The sequence below is a fragment of the Alosa pseudoharengus genome, unplaced genomic scaffold (genome assembly GCF_046254945.1).
Source record: "Alosa pseudoharengus isolate Yale_2024_CS ecotype anadromous, Long Island Sound unplaced genomic scaffold, YU_APseudo_1.1 YU_APseudo_1.1_scf_5, whole genome shotgun sequence".
Lineage (NCBI taxonomy): Eukaryota > Metazoa > Chordata > Actinopteri > Clupeiformes > Clupeidae > Alosa > Alosa pseudoharengus.
In genome coordinates this window covers 1,540,356-1,561,323 of record NW_027468837.1, presented here as the reverse complement: position 1 = coordinate 1,561,323, position 20,968 = coordinate 1,540,356, and the positions used below count along the sequence as shown (strand labels likewise).

Sequence of the window (20,968 nt, the reverse complement as noted above, 5' to 3'; positions counted from 1 at the left end):
AATTAAAAAAAATCATGAAATTAAATAAAATTGCATCATATTTACAGTCTATACTTCTCAGCGTTCACCTGCACACACATTACTCTAGTTGAATTACTCGCGAACCCGTGATCGCATCGATATGGCAAGCAGATCAGATGAAAGAGGGGGCACAGGGCTATCCATTGGTACCATGTTTATCGATCCTTCGGGCTTATAAAACCAGACGAAGTGACTGCAAAATAATGTCATGTACACAAACCAACGCTGCACACTCATTACTCTCGTTTGAATTACTCGCGGACCCGTGATCGCATAGATATGCCACGCATGTCAGATGAAAGAGGAGACTCAGAGCTATCATTTGATACCAAGTACATCCTTCTGGGTTATAAAACAGACGAAGTGACAGCAAAATAATAACTTCATATAGCTGGACTTACCCCACGTTTTTGTCTGTTCTTGTGGCAAAGCATGTTTATAATCCAATGCTATCATGTGTTTCTCTATGGCAAAGCATGTTCATATTTCGGTTTTGAGATCCTAGCAAATTCCTGCATGGCATCCAATTCAATGCATACATTGCATCCCAATTTGTTCAACAAATAAACACCTTTTTTGCCTTTACTTTGTTCATGGCAATGCAGTAAAAAGTTGAGAATTATTATGACAGCATACACACAGGCACGCAGGCTAACACGTAACCTCGGGTCAAGTCAGGTCAGATCAGTTCGTGTCACAGATATGGAGCTCAGAAAGGTCACTATAAAAAATGGCATTTATTTCCGTAAATCACACAGCAAATATTTCTGTAAATTGCTCAGCCCCAGAGTATCCCTCCAACATGGCAATTATATTGCCCGATTCAGGACAGTCTGCCCTACAACCACATGAAATGCATGTAGAGCTGTGAGCTTGCTGTGGTGAGATACATGTCGAAAATATAAGAATTTTTATAATACACTTTTTAAATTTTAATTCTTTAAAAATCAAAATAAAATCAATGCTAGTATTAATACATGAAATGATCTGGATAGCATAGACTCTCCTGAAAAAAACAATATATAATATATGTGTGTGGCACGTACAATGACCAGAATAAATCCTTATGAATAAAGGTAGTGAAAATGCCCTAAAAACAGCTTAGGGTTTTAAGGGTTAAGAGAGCCAGATTAGCCTATTTCACAAGATGGGGCCGCTGTGTAAATCAACTTCCTGTGGAAGAGCACTGTCCCATAGACAGCAAAAGAAAAGTCCACAGGAAAGACAGAAACAGGAAGACGTTTTACCCTGCCAATTAAGGTATCATTAACATCAATGAGGCCGGACACCTGGACACTGTGAAATTGGTCTATTGTATGCTTAAAGCCTGAAAGAGCGACAGTTGCTGCAGGTGGCCCGAACACCTGACACAGGATTATAATTGCTATTGTGATGTCATAATGGCCAATGTTAAGTCTATGGGGGGTTTTGAAATAGTTTTAATTCATAGTTTAAAAAGTATAAAAGTTACAAATATGAAAAGTTATAGCAATCTGGTCCATTTGAAGACCTACTTTACGAATTTGAATGAAGTTTCTATGTTAACGGGTTGAAGAGAAATTGCGTACGGAAAAGTGGTAATCGGAATAATAAGAAGAAGCCTAGGAAGAACAGTACAGTGCATTTTCATGCACTGTAATAATAAGAAGACGACTTTGGATAATTTTCATGCACTGTAAAAATAAAAATAAAAGCCTGAGGAGGTTTGAGGTTTATTAGGTATGAGGAAGAGAATGACATTTCAGCATCCTGGTGGCTTGTGGATAGAAGCCGTCTTTGTATCTGCTAGTACAGGTCCGCATGCTCTTGTACCTTCTACCAGATGGTAGGAGGGTGAAGAGACTGGCTGGGATAACTGGGGTCAGCAAGGATCCGCTTGGTCTTTCTCTTGCAGTGCTGGCTGTAAAGGTCCTGAGTAACTCAATCCTTGTAATGCGCTGCGCTGACCTGACATGATGACATGACCACCACATGATGCACCTAATTTGACAGGTTTGGACAGGCCATTTTAGCACCTGGACTCTTCCTCTATGGTGGAATACTGTTTAAATTAGGGCTGTCAAAATAACTGATTAATTTCGATTAATTAATTTGAGAAAAATAACTGATTAAAAAAATTAGTGCAGATTGATCGATTCCGTATGACCTTTGATCCCGAGCCGTTCTAGTCAGTAAAAATTAGACTGTAAAATGAAGGAGAGAGAAGAAAACGTGCTGCCTGGATCATTGATTGGAACATTTACTTTTAAAAAACGGCCTGATGGTGTTGATAAAAAATAAAGTGTTAAAAATAAAGTCCTCTGCAATGTCTGCAGCAAGGATTTGCATATCACCGGAGTTCATCAACTCTGTACACTGCAAAAACTGCTTATCTAACAAAATCTAACCAAGTGTTATTAATCTTATATCAAGATAAAAAAATCTAGTTGGTATTGTTTTCAGTATAAAGAGACAAGTTGCTAGGTTACGGGGACGCTGGCGAGACACGCCGCTCCGTCTGGCATCATGTTTTTGTTTGTTTTTATGTAATGTTCGTAATTTTATGTAATGTCATGTTTATTTTTTGTATTGGTTTGTCTAGTTAAATGTTTTCCCTATTTATTTACGCTATTTTTGATAGTTTTCGTGTTATTCTTAGTCCTTTTTACTCCTAAGTCAGCTGATGTCGTTGACATTTGTCCATTGGGAGCTTGCTATGGCTAGCTTTTGCCCTAGCTGGGCATCGGACATCCTTCCATCTATCCGTGAGCGGTGCAGCACTTCACTGTCTGGTCGAGGGGATCTCTCGGGACAGCTGGACCTAGGCTACTCTGCGAAAGATCTGCCGTGGCCGCCGAGCTGTTGCTGACCTGCGAGCTGCCATGCCAACTGCAGACTAACTGGGCCTCTGACATCCTTCCATCCATCCGTGAACAGTGCACTTCACTGTCTGGTCGAGTGGATCGATCTCTCGGGACAGCCGGACCTAGGCTCTACTCTGCGAAAGATCTACCGTGCCCGCCGAGCTGTTGCTGACCTGCGAGCTGCCTTGCCAACTGCAAACTAACGTTAACGGTGAAGAGCTGCATTCTCACGGAGCAACAAAGTCGCTGTTAAGTCCACCGAATTGCGGATCTACACGATCGCTCGTACTTTGGACTGTGCTTCCATCATCTCCAGACTGCAGTCTAGCAGCCTAGCTTCTAACGTTAACGTTATCTCCAGACTGCCAGTGAATTCACCGGGTTGGTCAGTTGCTAAAGAACTTTGTTGGCATTGCATCGGTTGTAAAGACACAGCTCTGTGCGCAGTTTTCACGGATCATCATTGCCCTTGGACATTTTCAGCTGGTTTGGAAATTGGACTAATTTTAACATCACTTTTTCCCCTTTTAAAATATATTTTCTTTTTTTTAATTGTTTATTTGTTTTGTTGTCTGTCTTGTATGTCTTGGTGTCATGGGTACGCTGGCGACTACGCCGCTCCATCCGGCATTTTTTGTATTTGTTATTTTTTAAATGTATTTGTCTTGTCTTGATGTCATGGGTACGCTGGCGACTACGCCGCTCCATCCGGCATCTTTTGTCTTGTTGTTATGTGTCTTGTTTGTGGAGCGCTTTGGATTGCACTATGTGCATGTTAAATGCGCTTTAAAAATAAATCTGACTTGACTTGACTTGACTTGACTTACCTAGCACTTTCTTGTGAAAACATTTGACTTAATTTAAAAAAAGTTTGACTTATTTTAAGACATCTCATCCTGAAAACAAGCAAATTTGTCTGCCAGTGCGTTAAGCAAATTTGTCCTAAACACAAGCAAATTTGTCTGCCAGTGCGTTGAGCAAATTTGTCTTGATAAGAGTCCTTAAAATAAGTCAAAGTCTTCTTAAATTAAGTCAAAATTTTCTTTTGAGAGGGCGCTAGGTAAGTCTTTTAATACTAAAATCAATACCAAATAGATTTTTTAATCTTAATATAAGATTAATAACACAAATAAGTGTTGACATTGAGGGGAGTGTTAATTTGTTTTCACTGTGTCCCCTAGGTTATATCTGTGGCCTGAAATGCCTTGTATGTGGAAAAAAAACTTCTTCCCTAAGCACTTTTGAATTTATTTCCTCAGCATATTAGGTCATATCATAGATTATTATGGCAATTATTTGAACAGTGAAACTAATAATAAAAGAGTCTTTGAACTTTAATGTCACTAATGCTGATTATTCAATGATTCATTTGAATTTAAATATTTAAAATACTTTCACAGCAAAAATTATATATGCGATTAATTTAGATTAATTAATCACAGAGTATGTAATTCATTAGATTAATTTTTTTAATCGATTGACAGCCCTAGTTTAAATATGTGCAGAATTCATTTTGGCATTGTTCTCCTGAAATGTTCAAGGTCTTCCCTAGCCTAGGTTTTCCCATGCTGCCTTACGTGTGCGATTTTATTCACGCTGCTAGGCAGCCTGGATTCCATGGACTTCGTTTTCACCTCAACGAAGGAACCAATCACAGAATGGAGGGGGGACAGCAAGACGATGACGACACACTGAAGCGGTTATGAGCTACGTACAGACGCATTCGATAGACATTCGTAGCGCCGCCCTCTGGGCATTCGTAAACCACGTTTCAAATACGAAAAAATTTACATGTAGTTCCCAGACCCCATCTCAATGAGATGAGGTTTGGCGTTAGCCATGCTAGGTCTTGCCTGGAAAAGACATTGGCTGGATAGCAGTATATGTTGCTCAAAACATGTATACATTATTCAGAATTGATTGTGCCTTGCCAGATGTGCAAGATGCACATGCTGTAGACACTAATGCTCGAACTGAGAACTGACACAAGATGGATAGCTTTGATACTTGGATAGGCCCTCTCATCTTTAGCCCAGATGAGTCCATCATTTCTAAAAAGATTGCAAATTTTGATTGGTCTAACCACAGTACATTTTTCCACGTTACCTCAGTCCATTTTAAACAAGCTCAGACCCTGAGCCCATACAATGAAATACAGAAACAGGTCTGGTTTTAATGCAGTGCCATCAGAGGTCCAAAAGACCACGGCCATCCAATGTTGTTTTTCAGCTCTGTCCCTGGTTTGCCAATATTTCTCTGGATTCTCTGAATATTTTAATGATATTATGTACTTTAGATGATGAACTCCCCAAATACGTCACAATTTCATGTACATTGTTGCAGATTTGCACAGAGTGACAAAGATCCTTACATCTTTACTTCTAAGAGACTCTGCTTCTATGGGATGCTCTTTTTCATACCCAATCATGTTGCCAGTCACCCTAATTAGTTGTGAAACATTCCTCCTTTGGTTTTCTTTATTATTACACAACCTTTCCAGTATTTTATTTCCTCTGTCCCAACTTTTTTTGAAATAATCAAGGGCCGGTTCCCCAAAACGTTCTTATCGCTAAGTAGTTCTTAACCTATTCCTTAACCTATCTCTTAACGTTATGGCACGATTCCCGACACGTTCGTACGCTAAGTATATCTTCTGTAAGTCACACGTTCGTAAGGTTGGTCTGGACCATTCGTAAGCTCTCTCTTAGCGTTGTTTGAGCTCTCAAGACGCTAGTCGCCGCCACTGTGCAGCAGTCTTTAGAAATCAGCGCAGCTCAGTACAAGTCAAACTATGGTAGGCCGACAGTATGTTGACAATGTTGTGGCTCAATGATGATTTTATGTTATGGACATTTTAAGACTGATTATATATATATTTTTTTTTTGGTATCAGAACTAATATGGTGGTAATTAGCCTATGCTATTTAGTAATGTCATTAAAGCGTTCAAATTGGCAATCACTTGATAATTAAAAGCTGGCAAAGAATTTGCCTCTAAATGGCTAAGATCTATAAATGGGTAAGCATGGTGGTGTCCAGTAAGCGACCAACTAGGCCTATGGCAGCGATCCAACGTGTCCTTGCATTAAATCAAAAACGGCGTGTAGTCCATGTCGCTCCATAGCTCTTTTTTGTTGCTGTTGCACAAGTTATTCCGAAAGCTGGAAAACGGAGTCACCTTGTGCAAGCTCACCTCGTCCAGCAAAACTTCAAGTTCCTCTGACGAGAAGCTTGGTGCCCCTTTTTTACGTTGCTTCCCCACCCTATCTAAATGTCTCTCTGTTCATTGTAGATAGGTTGCTTTTTATTGAAAACATTAACCAATGGCAATCATTTTTTTAATTTGAACCTTGAATTTCCCCTGGGGATCAATAAAGTATCTATCTATCTATCTATCTATCTATCTATCAATACCGCCTTAAACAGAAGTAACTGCAGCTGCTTGCCAATCAATTATAATTGTAAGGTACCTTACCATTAATATAAAAGTGTCTACATCATTTTAAGAAGTTGTTAAATCCATGTCAAGAAGCGGCACAAGTGGGACAACAGGATAGTGGATGATTAGCGAGGGATAGGCCTACCCGGTTAGTCTCACAACATATCGTGTGAACATATTACTGACAATTTGATAATTTAGTTAATAGTTTATATTTTACTGATAACTTAAACTATGTTAAAATAAATGTTACTGGAATAATTTGAGGAATGTTTCATTTGCATAGAACGTGTTGTGTTTCTTAACGCCGTCATGCACCTTCATGTGAAGTAGAAAATCGATTCCTGAGCAATCGATGCCAACTAATTCAGCACCTTCACTTGGGACAGCGCCTTTGTAACGTAGAACGTAAGAGGCAGCGTGTTAAGAAGCTTCCTAAGGGACACTTCGGGGAACACACTTAGGAACATAAACAACTTTGGTAAGATATATCTTTTGAGTCTTCTTAGCGCGCTAAGAGTGAGCGTTATCGGGGAACCGGCCCCAAATTTGTCAATATCAACATTTGATATGTTGTCGGTGTCCTTTTTGCAACTAAATTTGAGTTTATGAGATTTGCAGATTATTACATTGTGTTTTTATTTGTATTTTACACAACATCTGAGCTTTTTCTGATTTGGCGTTGGAGTACTTCTGGATAGTACAATACAGTGTTACATAAGGCTTTGGAAAATTACAAATACAGCAGCTCATATGTATCAGACTTACCTTGAATTCATTCTCATGGTCTTTAGGGCCTTTGTGGAAGGGCCTGTCATAGCGGAACCGCCTTACATTGTTCACACGATAGAAACTCTTAATGCGGTCAGGCACACGGTCCAACTGCAGGACGTCCAAACTCTCAGGAATGGGATTGACTGCATAGATTTGCAAATCTGTGGACTTTTGTCAAGAAAATTATTCCAGCAAAGGTATAGCAGTTCAGTGAACTAATAACAATTATATAAAATCTACCAAACAATCAAAATGAAGCCTTTAATATCTGGGACCCTCTATAAATATTTCTATTTTAATGGACATGAAATCATGTATCTGAATGCTGGTTCTCGATAAATGGAAATTAAGCCATACTGTAGATACACCTGACTTTGTGAGATTGCAACATTATCATTGTTAACAGTAGTTTACTGCTATAACATTATAATATAGACCTTTCCACCAATAATTTGCTGTAAATTCTACAATAGAGCTTTTATAGCGCATTTTTTTGTGATGTCTATTACGGTTAGCTCAATGTAAGGGAGTGTTTGGGTGGTTGAATGAAGCTCACAGATCAATTTGCAGACCTGCGAACTTGTTGACTATGCAAAACATTTAACCAAAGTACACAGTAGTTTGACCAGACAATGTTTAGACAGACTCTGGTTTGATAAATTTCGCTGTAGGCTACTCAAGTCTTCACCGACAATTAAAAATAGGGGCAGTCTGGACAAAACATGACATTTTCTGAGGTGTTTATGAACAAATAACAATTGAGACTAGTGCACTTCAGTAGGTCCTGTGTCCATATAAGGCCATATTTGTTGTTTTACAAATGACATGTCAGAAAAAACATGTAAAAAACAGATGAATCACATTTAACCCCCATATCAGCCCAGCATCAGCTACATCAAATGGTTTTGTCTGTGTTGCAGTGATATTTAGTAGGCTATGTCTCCTTTTACTGTATGTGTGTTTGATGTGGAGCAAGCACCAATATGTTTTGGTTGTTAGATATTATATCTATAGTCTCATCTTGGTACAGTATTATTCATACATTTTCGAGTTAGAGGTGAACAACCTTAATCTGGAAGCCAGTGCGAATTTAATCCCAATCCACCATCGACTTAAAAGACGTCTTTTGGTTATAGGTCAGGTAGTTCACAGATTCAGGTTCCACCTGAATACCCTCGCAATGAGGGTCACTCTCACTTCGCCACAGTGGCAAGAATTCTGGTGGTTGCATATGCATTTTGCCTGAGCTAGATCTGATTTGCTTCCAGAAAATGCTCTGGTTGATCTTTGCAGTGGTGATGGTGGTACTATTCAGTCTCCTTAGAGCCCACCCCCTGCAGTAGTGGCTGAAAGGGCCTCTCTCAGGAGAATGGAGACTGCACCCAGAGGTGGTGGCGAATTTGTGGGCTCGCTTTGGTATAGCCCTCTTTGCATCCAGTGAGATGACCAATTGCCAGATGTGGCTTTCCCTAAGTTATCCAAGAGGCCCGTTGGGCCTAGATGTGTTGTCTCAAGAGAAGCCGGAAGAATTGCTATATCCCTTTCCCCCCTCTATCCTTGATCCCTCATATGTTGAACAGTCTCTCAAGAGGGCTACAGAGTTCTGTTAGTGGCACCGCAGTAGCCAGGGAGACATTGGTTTCCGGCCCTTCTTTCCTTGGTCCACGGTGACCAGTGGTGGGTAGTAATGGTTTACAAGTAACGCAAATGAGTAAAAAAGAACTTTTTTTGGGTAACAAGTACTTTCCACGTAAAGTACACATATCTTCGTTGACTGGAATACAAGCATACACGTTAGTGATGCGCCCTCCCTACAGTGGGCAGTGCGTCGACTTGGCCAGCTTCACTCGCGGTCCGTGCGTGGGATCACACGGTATCACACGGTATCACTAATCATTAATTTGTATTTTCCCAGTGAGACGCTGCAACAACCCAAACAACCGGTAGATGGCTCAAGTGAGCAGGGTGTCTCGTAAAAAGAAATGGAGCCTGGAAAACCCTACACAGACTTCACTACAGACTTTAGCAGACTGGTTTAGAAATAATTTAATAGCCAGAAATATGCCTGCCCTGCCCTAATAAAGAAATATTTGGTTAACTGCGAGTGAATCCCGTTTGCAGCCGTAGAAGAAACGCAGGACAAATTAAACATTCTGGTTTTCTCCGAGTGCAACGATGATAGACAGACATCATTTGGACAAAATATAGAGCATATTAACCTCCGTTGCTCAGCCAAATGCCTTTCTGTTACGTCCTGTTATCACGGAGTTACAGGCGATAAACGATTTTTGATGGTCACAAGTTTACTTCATTAGCGGTTTATTTTTTTTTGATTATTAGGGCCCGAGCACCGAAGGGCGCAAGGCCCTATTGTTTTTGTAAGGATTATTATTATTATTATTATTATTTTAACTTTGTCTCAGAGCATTTTCCTTTTTTTAGGTGGTTAACATGGTCGAAAACGCTTGAAATTTGGCACACATATCAGGTGTCACGCAAAGCAGTTAGGTACAAGAGCTTGGCCCTGGGCGTGGCCAAGGGACTCAGTAGCGCCCCCTTAGGTGATTGAGGCAGTGGTTGGCACATACTTTCAGCTAGACGCATCAAATTCGGTAGGTATGTGTATCTCCCCAAGATGAACAACTTTCGTATGTACAATGCATTAGCCACGCCCAACAGGAAGTGAGGTATTTGGGATTTTGTGCGGACTAAAATGTGATGAATTGTGATGCCAGAAGACGTTCTTCCCATAGGTGAAAACTCATGAAATTTGGCACACACGTCAAGAGGTACCATGAATACACAGGGGAAAAGCCTTGGCACTGGGCTTGGCCCAGGAACTCCATAGCGCCCCCTTATGTCACTTTGACTTGTGGTTGGAATATAGTTTTAGATACACACACCAAATTTGGTGGGTGTGTGTAACTCCCAAAAACAATCAACTTTTGTATTAACATGCCATTAGCCACGCCCACAGGAAGTGAGGTAATTGGGATTTTGTGCATTGTGGACATGATCAATTTTAATGTACTCCTCCTAGACGATTGATCCGATTCATGTGAAAGTTGGTATACATGATGCCAATATGCTTCTGATTCTAAATTGTGAAGCTTTTTTTGATATGTTGTAATTTGACGAAATGGCGAAACTATGAATTTTAATACCCTTCCACGTTAACAATAAATGTGTCTTAATTCACCATGCATGGCTTGAAATGTTTTAAATTTCACAGGTCTTTGAATACCATGGTAGTGATGATATTCACATGCCCATAATGTATATTTGGCATAGCGCCACCACCTGGCAACAGAAAGAATGGCAATTACATTGATGTTACATGATCAATTTTAACATACTCCTCCTAGACGGTTTGCCGGATTCATGTGAAATTTGGCTAACATTATGCCAAGATGTTGCTGATGTTAAATTGCGAAGGGATTTTTGATATGTTGTAATATGTCATGATTTTAATATCTCACCATATAAACTGGAAATGTGTCATATAATCACAGTGCATTGAATGAATGGTCTGAAACTTCTCAGGTTAATAGATATTATGATTATGATGATATCCAGACACCCAATGGGCCTGCCTGACATAGCGCCACCACCTGGCCAAGTAGGAAATGTGACAGAAATGGACAATGCCTTAAGTGATTGATCTGAAACTTTATAAAATATTGGATATCATTATTGTGATGATATTCACACATATAATTCACATGCCTAGCATAGCGCCACCATCTGGCCAAACAGGAAATATGCCAGAAATGCTCTATGCTTTGAGTGAATGGTCTGAAACTTCTCAGGTTAATAGATATCGTGATTATGATGATATCCAGACACCCAATGGGCCTGCCTGGCATAGCGCCACCACCTGGCCAAGCAGGAAATGTGCCAGAAATGGACAATGCCTTAAGTGATTGATCTGAAACTTTATAAAATATTGGATATTATTGTGATGATATTCATATGTATAATTCACATGCCTAGCATAGCGCCACCATCTGGCCAAGCAGGAAATGTGCCAGAAATGTTCTATGCTTTGAGTGAATGGTCTGAAACTTCTCAGGTTAATAGATATTATAATTATGATGATATCCAGACACCCTATGGGCCTGCCTGGCATAGCGCCACCACCTGGCCAAGCAGGAAAATGTGCCAGAAATTGGTAATGCCTTTATTGGTTGATCTGAAACTTTATAAAATATTGGATATCATTATTGTGATGATATTCACATGTGTAATTCACATGCCTAATATAGCGCCACCATCTGGCCAAAAAGTGTATAAAAAATGTTCTTTGCTTAAAATGAATAATCTGAAATTTCTCAGGTTAATATATATTATGATTATGATGACACACAATGGGCCTGCCTTGCATATTGCCCCACCTGGCCAAGCAAGTAAATGTGCCAGAAAATAACATGCAAAAACAAATAACACACATATCAAATATGTACATTTTACAAATGCACCACGTCGGTGCTTTGTTGGATTCTGAAATGTCATGGGTTGCGGCCCGCAGGTGCTCGGGCCCGCCATTGCCGCTTGCGGCTATATTTAAAGAGTGTTTTTCATTTAAAGGTTTGACTTCGTGCTTATTCAGTAGAGCATTTAGTGCTCTTCCCAATCCCAGACGTTCACATTGCATGTTTGTTTGTAATGGATGCAACCGTGAGATAGGCTACAGTGGGTCCCCGTTAAGTTTGGACGGGTTCCTTCATGAATCACGCACCCCATTTTCTCAGCAGAAATGGCACAAACTGCAGTTGACACAAACAACCACAAGGTGTCACTTGGGTGCCACTACTATTTTTGATGCGACTGACTTACTGCTTCCATGACGCAGAGGGGGCACGGGAACTTAAATTGATCACGGTAGTTTAAGCTTACACTTGACAAAACATTCTAATATGAAAATGTAGATGCAATTGTTGTAAAATGGTGCAGCTCCTTTAAGAAAGCACCGTGTGCAGGGGTGGAGAGAGAGAAAGCGAGAGGGGATAGGCCTATGTGTGTTAGAACTTAGCGTGTGGAAAAAGTTGTGATGTTGAGACTGGAGCGAGTCATATTCAAAATAATGCAAAAAAAAGCAATTATCCTCATTCATTGCAACCAAAGCATGCCTGCTTGCTGACGTTCAAACGAAAAATATATCAAAGCACCTTTTGCGTTTGAATGTAGCACGAAAAAAATGTTAAACAGCTGGACAAATGATTTAGCTAATTGATTATATAACCTGTACACCAGCAATTGTTGAACATTTACCTGTACAAGTACATTGACAGTAGCCCAGCCTAACAGCATGTTGTAGGCCTACTGTAGAAATTTCACTTAAATTGCAACTGCAACATGCCTGCTTGCCAACGTTCAAACGACAACGAAAAAGATAATAAAACAACAAGAGGGTTGAGTCTGAATGACACTGAGTTTTTAGACACTGAGTTTTTGTAGTTAAGAAATATTTTCGTATAAAAAAATGGTCATTCTTCAATCTCCTTCACTGACGCCTATGGAAAAAGCTTAACGTCCCAAAACAACGATCAATGATCATCAAATTTCTCTCTCACATTGCTCCTCATAACAATCTATAAAAAAGTGTTTTTTCTTTTCTTTTTGAGCACATCCGAATCCCAGGACATAACGCACTGGACCTTATAATAGGCTCGAGATATAATTCCAAAGGGGGCAGATAGGGGCCACTGCACTTAAAACTTAAAAAGATGAAGCTTTCCGAACTTTGAAATTGCGATCAGTGACTGGCATCGGGTGAACGAAGCTTTTCGAAGTTGAACAGGCTATTAAAAACTATTTGCGCACCTCCATGTCACAGGAGAGACTGGGCTCTCCCTTCTATGAAAAAGACGTGAGGCTACCTGCAAACTGGCCTATGATTTCATTGCTGAGTTTGCGAGTTTGCGGCAAAGCAAGAAAATGTTTTTTTTCCGGAGTCAGGATATGGCGAGTCAGTGTCATTTATTTGTCCAATGTTAGCCTATAGATACAGACCAGTACATCTTATCAATAGTTTGAATGTCGTGTGTGTTTCTGCTCATTGACAAATACCGTTCAGCACAATGATTCATGCCCAATTAATTCCCCCTGTTAAAGTGTTCGCCTTTGTTACACTATTTGGTTTCGTGATGTAGCCTATGATAAACACCATATGGCCAAATATGTGACTCAGCTAATGTTATAGGCTATACAATTGAATTTCCCCTCTTAAAGGCAAGCTGGTGTAGCTTATTAGACTAGGCTACTATTAAAATACACCGACGGTAGCCTTGGCTATGTGTAAAGTAAGCTATCGCATGATTTGATGCACGTAAGTGAAAAGGGCCTTGCATCTGTCAAGTTCGCACAGGGCCTCGCATCCCCTTGCGACGGCCCTGCAGCTCCTCCTAAGACAGCGAGGAAAAAGTTAAAATACGCGATAAAACCGGGAAAAGTTGACAGGTTTGTTTCGGTCCCGGTGATTATTTGTGAAATTGTGCAAACGACAGCCTTTTCAAGGCATTTCAAGGAAGGAGTCGTAGCATGCAAGCTCCCAAATTGACCCAGTAGCCTAAGGCATCAATAAATTGTTGGGACTGGGGAGGGTCATGTGTTTTTTCTCAATCACTTTGGAGGGTCATAGAAAAAATTCTTGCTGGCGAGGGAGGGTCACGTCTTGTCAACGCTCCCAAAACTCCTCCGGTAGCCCCTTAATTAAATAAATAACGAACAGTTCCTAATTGATTAATAGCCTAGGCCAGGGATTCCCAAACTGTGGTACGCGTACCCCCGGTGGTACGCGAGCTGCTTTTAGGGGGTACGCGAGATGAAAAGGGCTATGGCGGACAGGTGTAAAATGAACATTTTAAATTTTTGTAATTAATTCATGAAGAAATACATAATTTCGAATCAGGTCATAATGATATGGAAACATGAAATTAAAGGATATCATTTATAAACTCTATGTGTTCATCAAAAAAAGGGCAGCTTATTAAACATGACGTCTGGAATAGCTAATAGAATGCGTTAGGCTACTTTTGAATGCGTTGGATGGTCCGTGGTCCGTGGGGGGAAAGTTTCGCGGATATAACAGGTTTTTGAAAACAACAAAAACAGAAAGGAGGGAAGGAGCAAAGCTAGGAGTTATTTCAGATGGGCAAGAAAGGTAACATTAAGCTAGGCTTTACATTTAACAAACTAAAGGTAGCCTGTTTAGTCTTTCTAGGCTGTATAGCCTAATATTGTCCAAACGAATACATCCTTGTCAGGCGTTGTTGTAGGCCTATTATAAGATATTGTATGTGGATGTAGTTAGGCTACTATGCAGGCTACTTTTCATAACTTTTTAACTGACCAAATGCACGCACCTAAAACCGGGAAACGGACAAATATTGTCAACGCGGGGGGGCGGGGTTATAGAATGCGTTACGTTTTTATGTGTTTATGTGTCGGATGGTGGGGGTACGCGAGCCGAGTCGGAATATAGGCGGTGGTACGCGGGGGGAAAAGTTTGGGAACCGCTGGCCTAGGCCTACACCAGCAATTGTTGAACATTGACCTGTACAGGACATTGACATTAGCCCAGCCTAACAAGCAAATGATGCAAAATACATCAAAAGACGCAAATAATCAGAAATAAATAATGTAAACGGCATCGCTTTATTTAACAAACTGCAAGCAACAAGAGCATTGAGTTTGCTGTAAGGCCAAACCCAAGAGCAAAGCCTATCTGTTAAGGCAGTCGATATGCTATATAACGAGCTGTGTGCCTGGAAAGACGATAGATGACGGCATCCCATACCCCCCCCCCCCCCACTTCCTGTAGCCTACCATTATGAAGGCCTGTAGCCTAAAACGACTCGTTGCCGTTTTGTGACATAAATGCTGCTTTCGAGATGTCTCGTAAATCATCGTACACTCACACGTACAACATGTACCAATGAGTGGCTTTAGGAAGGCCTTTCTTTCGAGCCACGAGGGGCATTAGCAGGAGGCTAGTCATTGTTATTGTTTTGTGCTACATGTAGCCTCTAGCTAAACGGCTGGAAAACAAATTGTTACATTGTATTGCAGGCACAGCAAGACCGTGCAATGCATGAATTGGTGACCGGATTGAAGCAGCAATGTAATCTAGTGTGTAAGAGCATTACATCAACTTTAACATGACCAACACAGTACATATGCAAAAAAATATCCATAAAAAATGTCATCTCATCTCAAACTATGGGTAATTTACACTTTCCAACTCGGGCGGCGGATTTACGAGACATTTACGAGACATCTCGAAAGCAGCATAAGCTTTTTCACGTTAAGCCCCCCTCCCCCATCCCCTTCTTTCACAAGCAGTGGGGGAGCGTGGGGCACAAAGTAACACTTTTTGGTAGACAAAGGAGGGTTCTCCGCGCTTCTGTCGTTTGGCCACAATCCGTTGCAACCAGGCCAGGACAGATATTTTAGAGAGAAGGAGAGACGCCGGTGTAGCTCAGATGTCTTCTTAATTTTCTTTATTCTTTAGTAAAAGGTGCAGAACATTATTAAACTTTTACTAAACGAACATCGAAACGTTAGTCAAAGTTTAATAATGTTCTGCACCTTTTACTAAAGAATAGACAAGACAAAGACAATTAAGAAGACATCTGAGCTGCACCGGCGTCTCTCCTTCTCTAACACTTTTTGGCTTTGGCTAAATATTTCTAAAATCATTTGAGTTTCACTAGTCACATGTTTTAACAAGCAACACTTGTTATTGAACTAATAACAGACGTGTGTCGAAAATTGACTTTATTTTCCATACGGAGAAATAACATATGCAGAGTCTAACCAAGGTCAATCTTGCCAAAAAAGCCCTCAAACCTGAAAACACATGAGGCAAAAGTGCAAAACATCACAAAACTAACTAAACTAACACGCGCATATTTTTGTATTGCAATCATTGTAGCCTACAGTTGTAACAGCGCGTAACAGTCGTTTTACTCCCCGGATGCGCTCATTATAAAGAACGTTTAACGTGTCCCAAAAACAGCTATCAATTAATCACCAAACGTCTTATAAACAAGTATTGCCAGGAGCAACACCTTGCAAAAAATGATAACAATAGGCCTTTATATGGCTCTGCTCCTGCCTAGATTCGAACTCAGAACTGCCTGAAAGTTGCAGACCTGTTCTGGAAATACGTGCATTAACCCACTCGACCGTCAGACAACGCTATCTGCTTCGAGTAGGCCTATTGGGTAGGACTGTAGCCTACACTGGTTGCTGTGGCACAGTCTTGAGTGACCGAATTCGTTTTTCTTTGTCATATGAATGCTGTCATTTTGTTAACATTACTGTTAAGGAGATGCTGTAGGCAAAGTCTATATTTCAACCTCGTTAGTGTAGTAAAAAAAATCAGAACTATTCACAAGGTTTCTAGGCAGCATATTTATGTTCTGTTAGCAAGCGAACTTCTCATGACTACCGACAAAGTAGCCTACTGCCAGCTGACGAAGCTCTCATTTTAAAACATTACTGAGAGACAGACACTGTACAATCAAGAAATCTTGCCACTGAATCCAAAACTATGTTTAACATTATGTACAAGGCTTAGGCTACAGTGGACTAGCATGTTGCAGGGGCTGCTAAAAACACAGAGAAACGCACTGAAAACTCGGCCAATCACAGCCCTTGCTGTCGAATGCGCCGTCTGGTTCGACCGTGAAACTCCACAGCGGACTAATCTGCCCCCAAGCGGCTGCAGTTGTACTTACATTTCAGCATTCACCATGATTGTGAATGAAGTGTCAATTTTTAACTGGGACCCACTGTACGCGTTTGACGGCAATAAGTTGTTAACAGACATGAACCAAGACATATAGCCCAGCAGCAATCTAGGGACTGTTCGTTATTTATTGAAGGGGCCACCGGAGGAATTTTGAGTGCTTCAGTCAAAAGTTGCATGACCCTCCCTTGCCTGCTAGAAATTGTTCAATGACCCTCCGACAGAATTGTTAAAAAAGACATGACCCTCCCTGCCAATTGTCGCTGTCTTCTGCCCGCGCTGCTTTGCGCCACAGCCACACACTGTGATAACGTTCTTAAATCAATCTTTCCCGTGAGCTTGCATGCTACCAGTCCTTCCTTTTCAAATGTGTTTTTTTAAATCCCACCTCCACCTTTTTTAATTTAATTTATTTTAATTTATTTTAATTTTATTTGTTTATTTATTTATTTATTTTTTTAAATGTGTTTTTTGGTGTCTGTTTTAGTTATCTGTTGAAGCTTGAAACGGATACAGAGTAGCTCTTACATCTTTACAAACAGAATACAATAAAATAAAAAATAACAAAATCACCAGTAACAAAGGAAAAATATATAAAAGGGAAAAAACAAACCAATGAAGAATGAAAAAAAAAAAGTCCCTCCATCCAAGCCACATCCTCCCGACCGACCTACAAATCCCCCCCCCCCCCACCACCACACACGCACACACACACACGCACACACCTACTCCCAACCTCCAAGGGACAACAAATTCCTGAATCATACAGCAACATGTTGGAATAGTCATTCTTTTCTACCTGCTCCATCCTTCCACTTTCTTTATTTTACTTCATCTTTCTGCATAATGCACTTCCTTGGATTCATAGATCATACATTCAGTTTCACAGTAAACTTTAACGTGGTTTTTAAGTCTCCCTATACTCAATTCATGTATGTCGGTTGTTTTGAAGATTAAGATTTTCCCTAACAAAATAATGATGTTCTGAAGAGCGTGAGCTTCCGCTGAAAGATCACCCAGAAGCACTGTGAGAAGATCCAATCGCAATATTACATCATAACCCAATAACCACCTTTCCACTTCAATCCAAAACAAAGCAACTGGTGAGCAATACCAGAATAAATGATCTGTTGTCTCCTCCTCCTTACAGAATCGACAACTTGGTGTTAACTCCTTCCCCCAAATCCATAACATTTTTTTCGTAGCTAAATACTTATAGATTAATTTATATTGAAAATATCTTGCTCTTGTATCTATTGTTGTTCCATACAAAGTTGTGAAGACTTGCTTCCATGATATTGGTATGTCTAGCAATCTATCCCAACTGTCAAAAATGTTATAGGGTATTGCCACCAGATTTTTAGCTTGTAGATAAAAATTATACAGTTCTTTATTAACCTTTGCTTTTTTTAGCCACCTGGTCTGTTTTATATCTGGTCTACAAACTAAGTATGAACCTGCAATCGCATTAACTTTTCTTTTCCATTGTTGTGGTAAGGCTCCAATTAATTGATTGTATTGTTGCAAAGTACATATTCGCCCATATACTTGTGTTATTTGTGAGTATGACATAAATCCCCCTTCTTCCTTTATAATATCTTTTACAAACATTATACCTTTTTCAAACATTTGCTTCAAGAACATTGTGGCACCTCCACTCAGTATATTAGAGTTAATCCATAGCATCTGTTGTAAAATTTGGTCATTGTTTTCTGGAGGATGGTACTGAAAGTGCAGCCAACTTTGCAGTGCCTCTGTCAAAAAGGACGACAGTTCAGAAAAAATATCCTTCATTACAAAAAACTGTGAGGGTTGTATTTGTATAAATGGAAATAGTTTTTTTTTCAAACATAGGATGAGCCTTTCCTAAGAGTCTACTAGAAAACCACTCCTTATTGAAATAAAATTTGGGAATGAGGGAGGCCTTTAATGATAGGTTCATAGCCTTCAAGTTCAGTAATTTTGTACCACCTACATTATAGTCATTAGATATGTGCGTTTGATTTTATCTTTCTTTCCATTTCATATGAATTTAAATATTTGTTGTTCGTATTCCTTATAAAACGTTTCTGCCGGTGTTGGTAGAGCCAGGATCAGGTAAGTAAACTGTGACAAAATCAGTGTATTTACAAGCGTTGTTTTACCAAAGATGGTCAGTTTATTTCCATGCCAGGGCTGTACAATTTTTGAGAGCTTTTTTAATTTGATGTTAAAGTTAAGAGTGGCTATTTCTTTCATATTATCTGGTATATGGATACCTAATACATCAATGTCTCCATCTGTCCATTTCACTGGCATTTCACATGGTAGTTTGAAATTTGTATATTTTAGTGAACCTAATCTCATTATTAGACATTTTCCATAATTAGGCTTTAATCCAGATATTTTTGTAAAGTGATCCATATCATTATGAGGTTTTGCAAGGATGTTATATCTGGTCTGATCATGAAGGTTGTATCATCTGCATACATTAATAGTTTTGAATTTATGCCATTTAATTGCAAACCTCTGATGTTTTCATTAGATCTTATTCTTTCTGCCAATATTTCAATAGCTATGATGAATAAATACGGAGATAGGGGACATCCTTGTTTCACTCCTCTTTCCAGAGTGATAGGTTGTGTTGCGCCTGTTTGCACAATTTCACAAATAATCATATTTGATTAATAATATGACAAATAATCCCTGTGCACGGGGAACGAAACAATGCATGCCAACTTTTTCCGTGTTTCTCACGTATCTTAACTTCCCCCCGCTGTCCTGCCGTTTTAATGTTTTCCCCTGGAATATCCCATATTTTAATACTCTCATAACAGCCCTGCCATCGGGCCTGTCTCTGTGTTGCCCTGTTGCCCTTCCAACGAAACAGATGTCTTCAAATCATCGTTTTCCTTGCTTGAAGGCGAACTTAGAGTGATGTTAACCTATTTAAGTTTAAAGGCGTGATTGTCGTAAGAGCACGATTCATTGGCGCTTGCATGTTCGGCCTTATGTCTACGTGCGCACCTGAGGCTACTCAGCTACTAGAGAAAGAATTTCCCCTGTTTGTATGTTCACTCCAAGTTGGCCTACCATAACTTACCAACTCTGCACTGTAGACCCTAACTGGCTATTTATATTTTTCTGTGAAATAAGCAAATGTATTTGTTCAACTTTATGAAGCAGAATTACGCACTAGGCTACTTGGAACATAACACATTTGACAAAGGACAGATGTATGTTATAGTGACAAAATATTAACTTTCAGTGTTTTACGATGTCTTTGTCATGGGGAAGTTTTTTTCCCCATGCATTTATTCTAGGCTACTGTCAGTGACTGCCGTGAGAGAAGCGGGTTCTGTGTTTCGTTCATGTCAGTAACTGACGCGAGAGAAGCGGGGTCTGTGTTGCGTTGCGTTAATTTATTTTCAATTCGGCATGCCGTGCCGTGTCGTCCACAGCTCAGTTCTGACAAAGCCGAATTTACTCATTTTGAAACAATGAGTGCGCGCATTGTATGGTTATATTGCTTGACAGGGGGGATCCCAAGCAGCTTTCAGCCATAAGGCTACTTTGAGAACATTTCCTAATTCACCTGACACTAATATTCAAAATGTTGAAAACTATTTCGGCATAGCCTATTAACTGACCACCCGATTCACATTGACTGGGGGGCAGGGGGGGTCATCAGACATTTGTGCCCAGTTAATCCGGCCCTGCCCCCAACAAATCACACCTTCCCACCAGCTGTGACAGCTTAAAAGAAGTCAAGAGGACTCCTAACTCACAGACCTATTCACAAACCGGTTTGGTGGCATTTCGCCTGTTTTGAAATCCTATGCGGCTAAAGGAGCTTCCAATCGTGAGGAAGCAATTTTGCATTGTAGGCATAACTAACATGCAATAACGCCACCAACAACCAAAACTAGGCTACTCATTGTCAACATGTAAATTAAATGTAACATTATTGTAAATCAAATTAAAATGTTCTCTTTTGCAAACGTAGGCATAGGCATAGTAACAGATTAATTTAATAATGTTACAAAGATACTACATCAATCCGTATGTTTCATTAGGCTACTAGGCTACTACTTTGTTTTGCCTTACTCTTAATTCATTTAGGCTAGGCCTTTTTATTCAGTTATTCATCATTTTCTGT

At 40.0% G+C, this 20,968-nt stretch overlaps 1 protein-coding gene across 1 annotated transcript in view; it reads right to left on the bottom strand.

Annotated features, from left to right (window-relative positions):
* dock3 (dedicator of cytokinesis 3) overlaps nt 1-20,968 on the bottom strand; it is an 835,931-nt gene that overhangs the window by 200,542 nt on the left and 614,421 nt on the right. Inside the window, 1 exon segment of the mRNA XM_076267926.1 lies at nt 7,071-7,237. Coding sequence (XP_076124041.1) covers nt 7,071-7,237 — 167 coding nt within the window.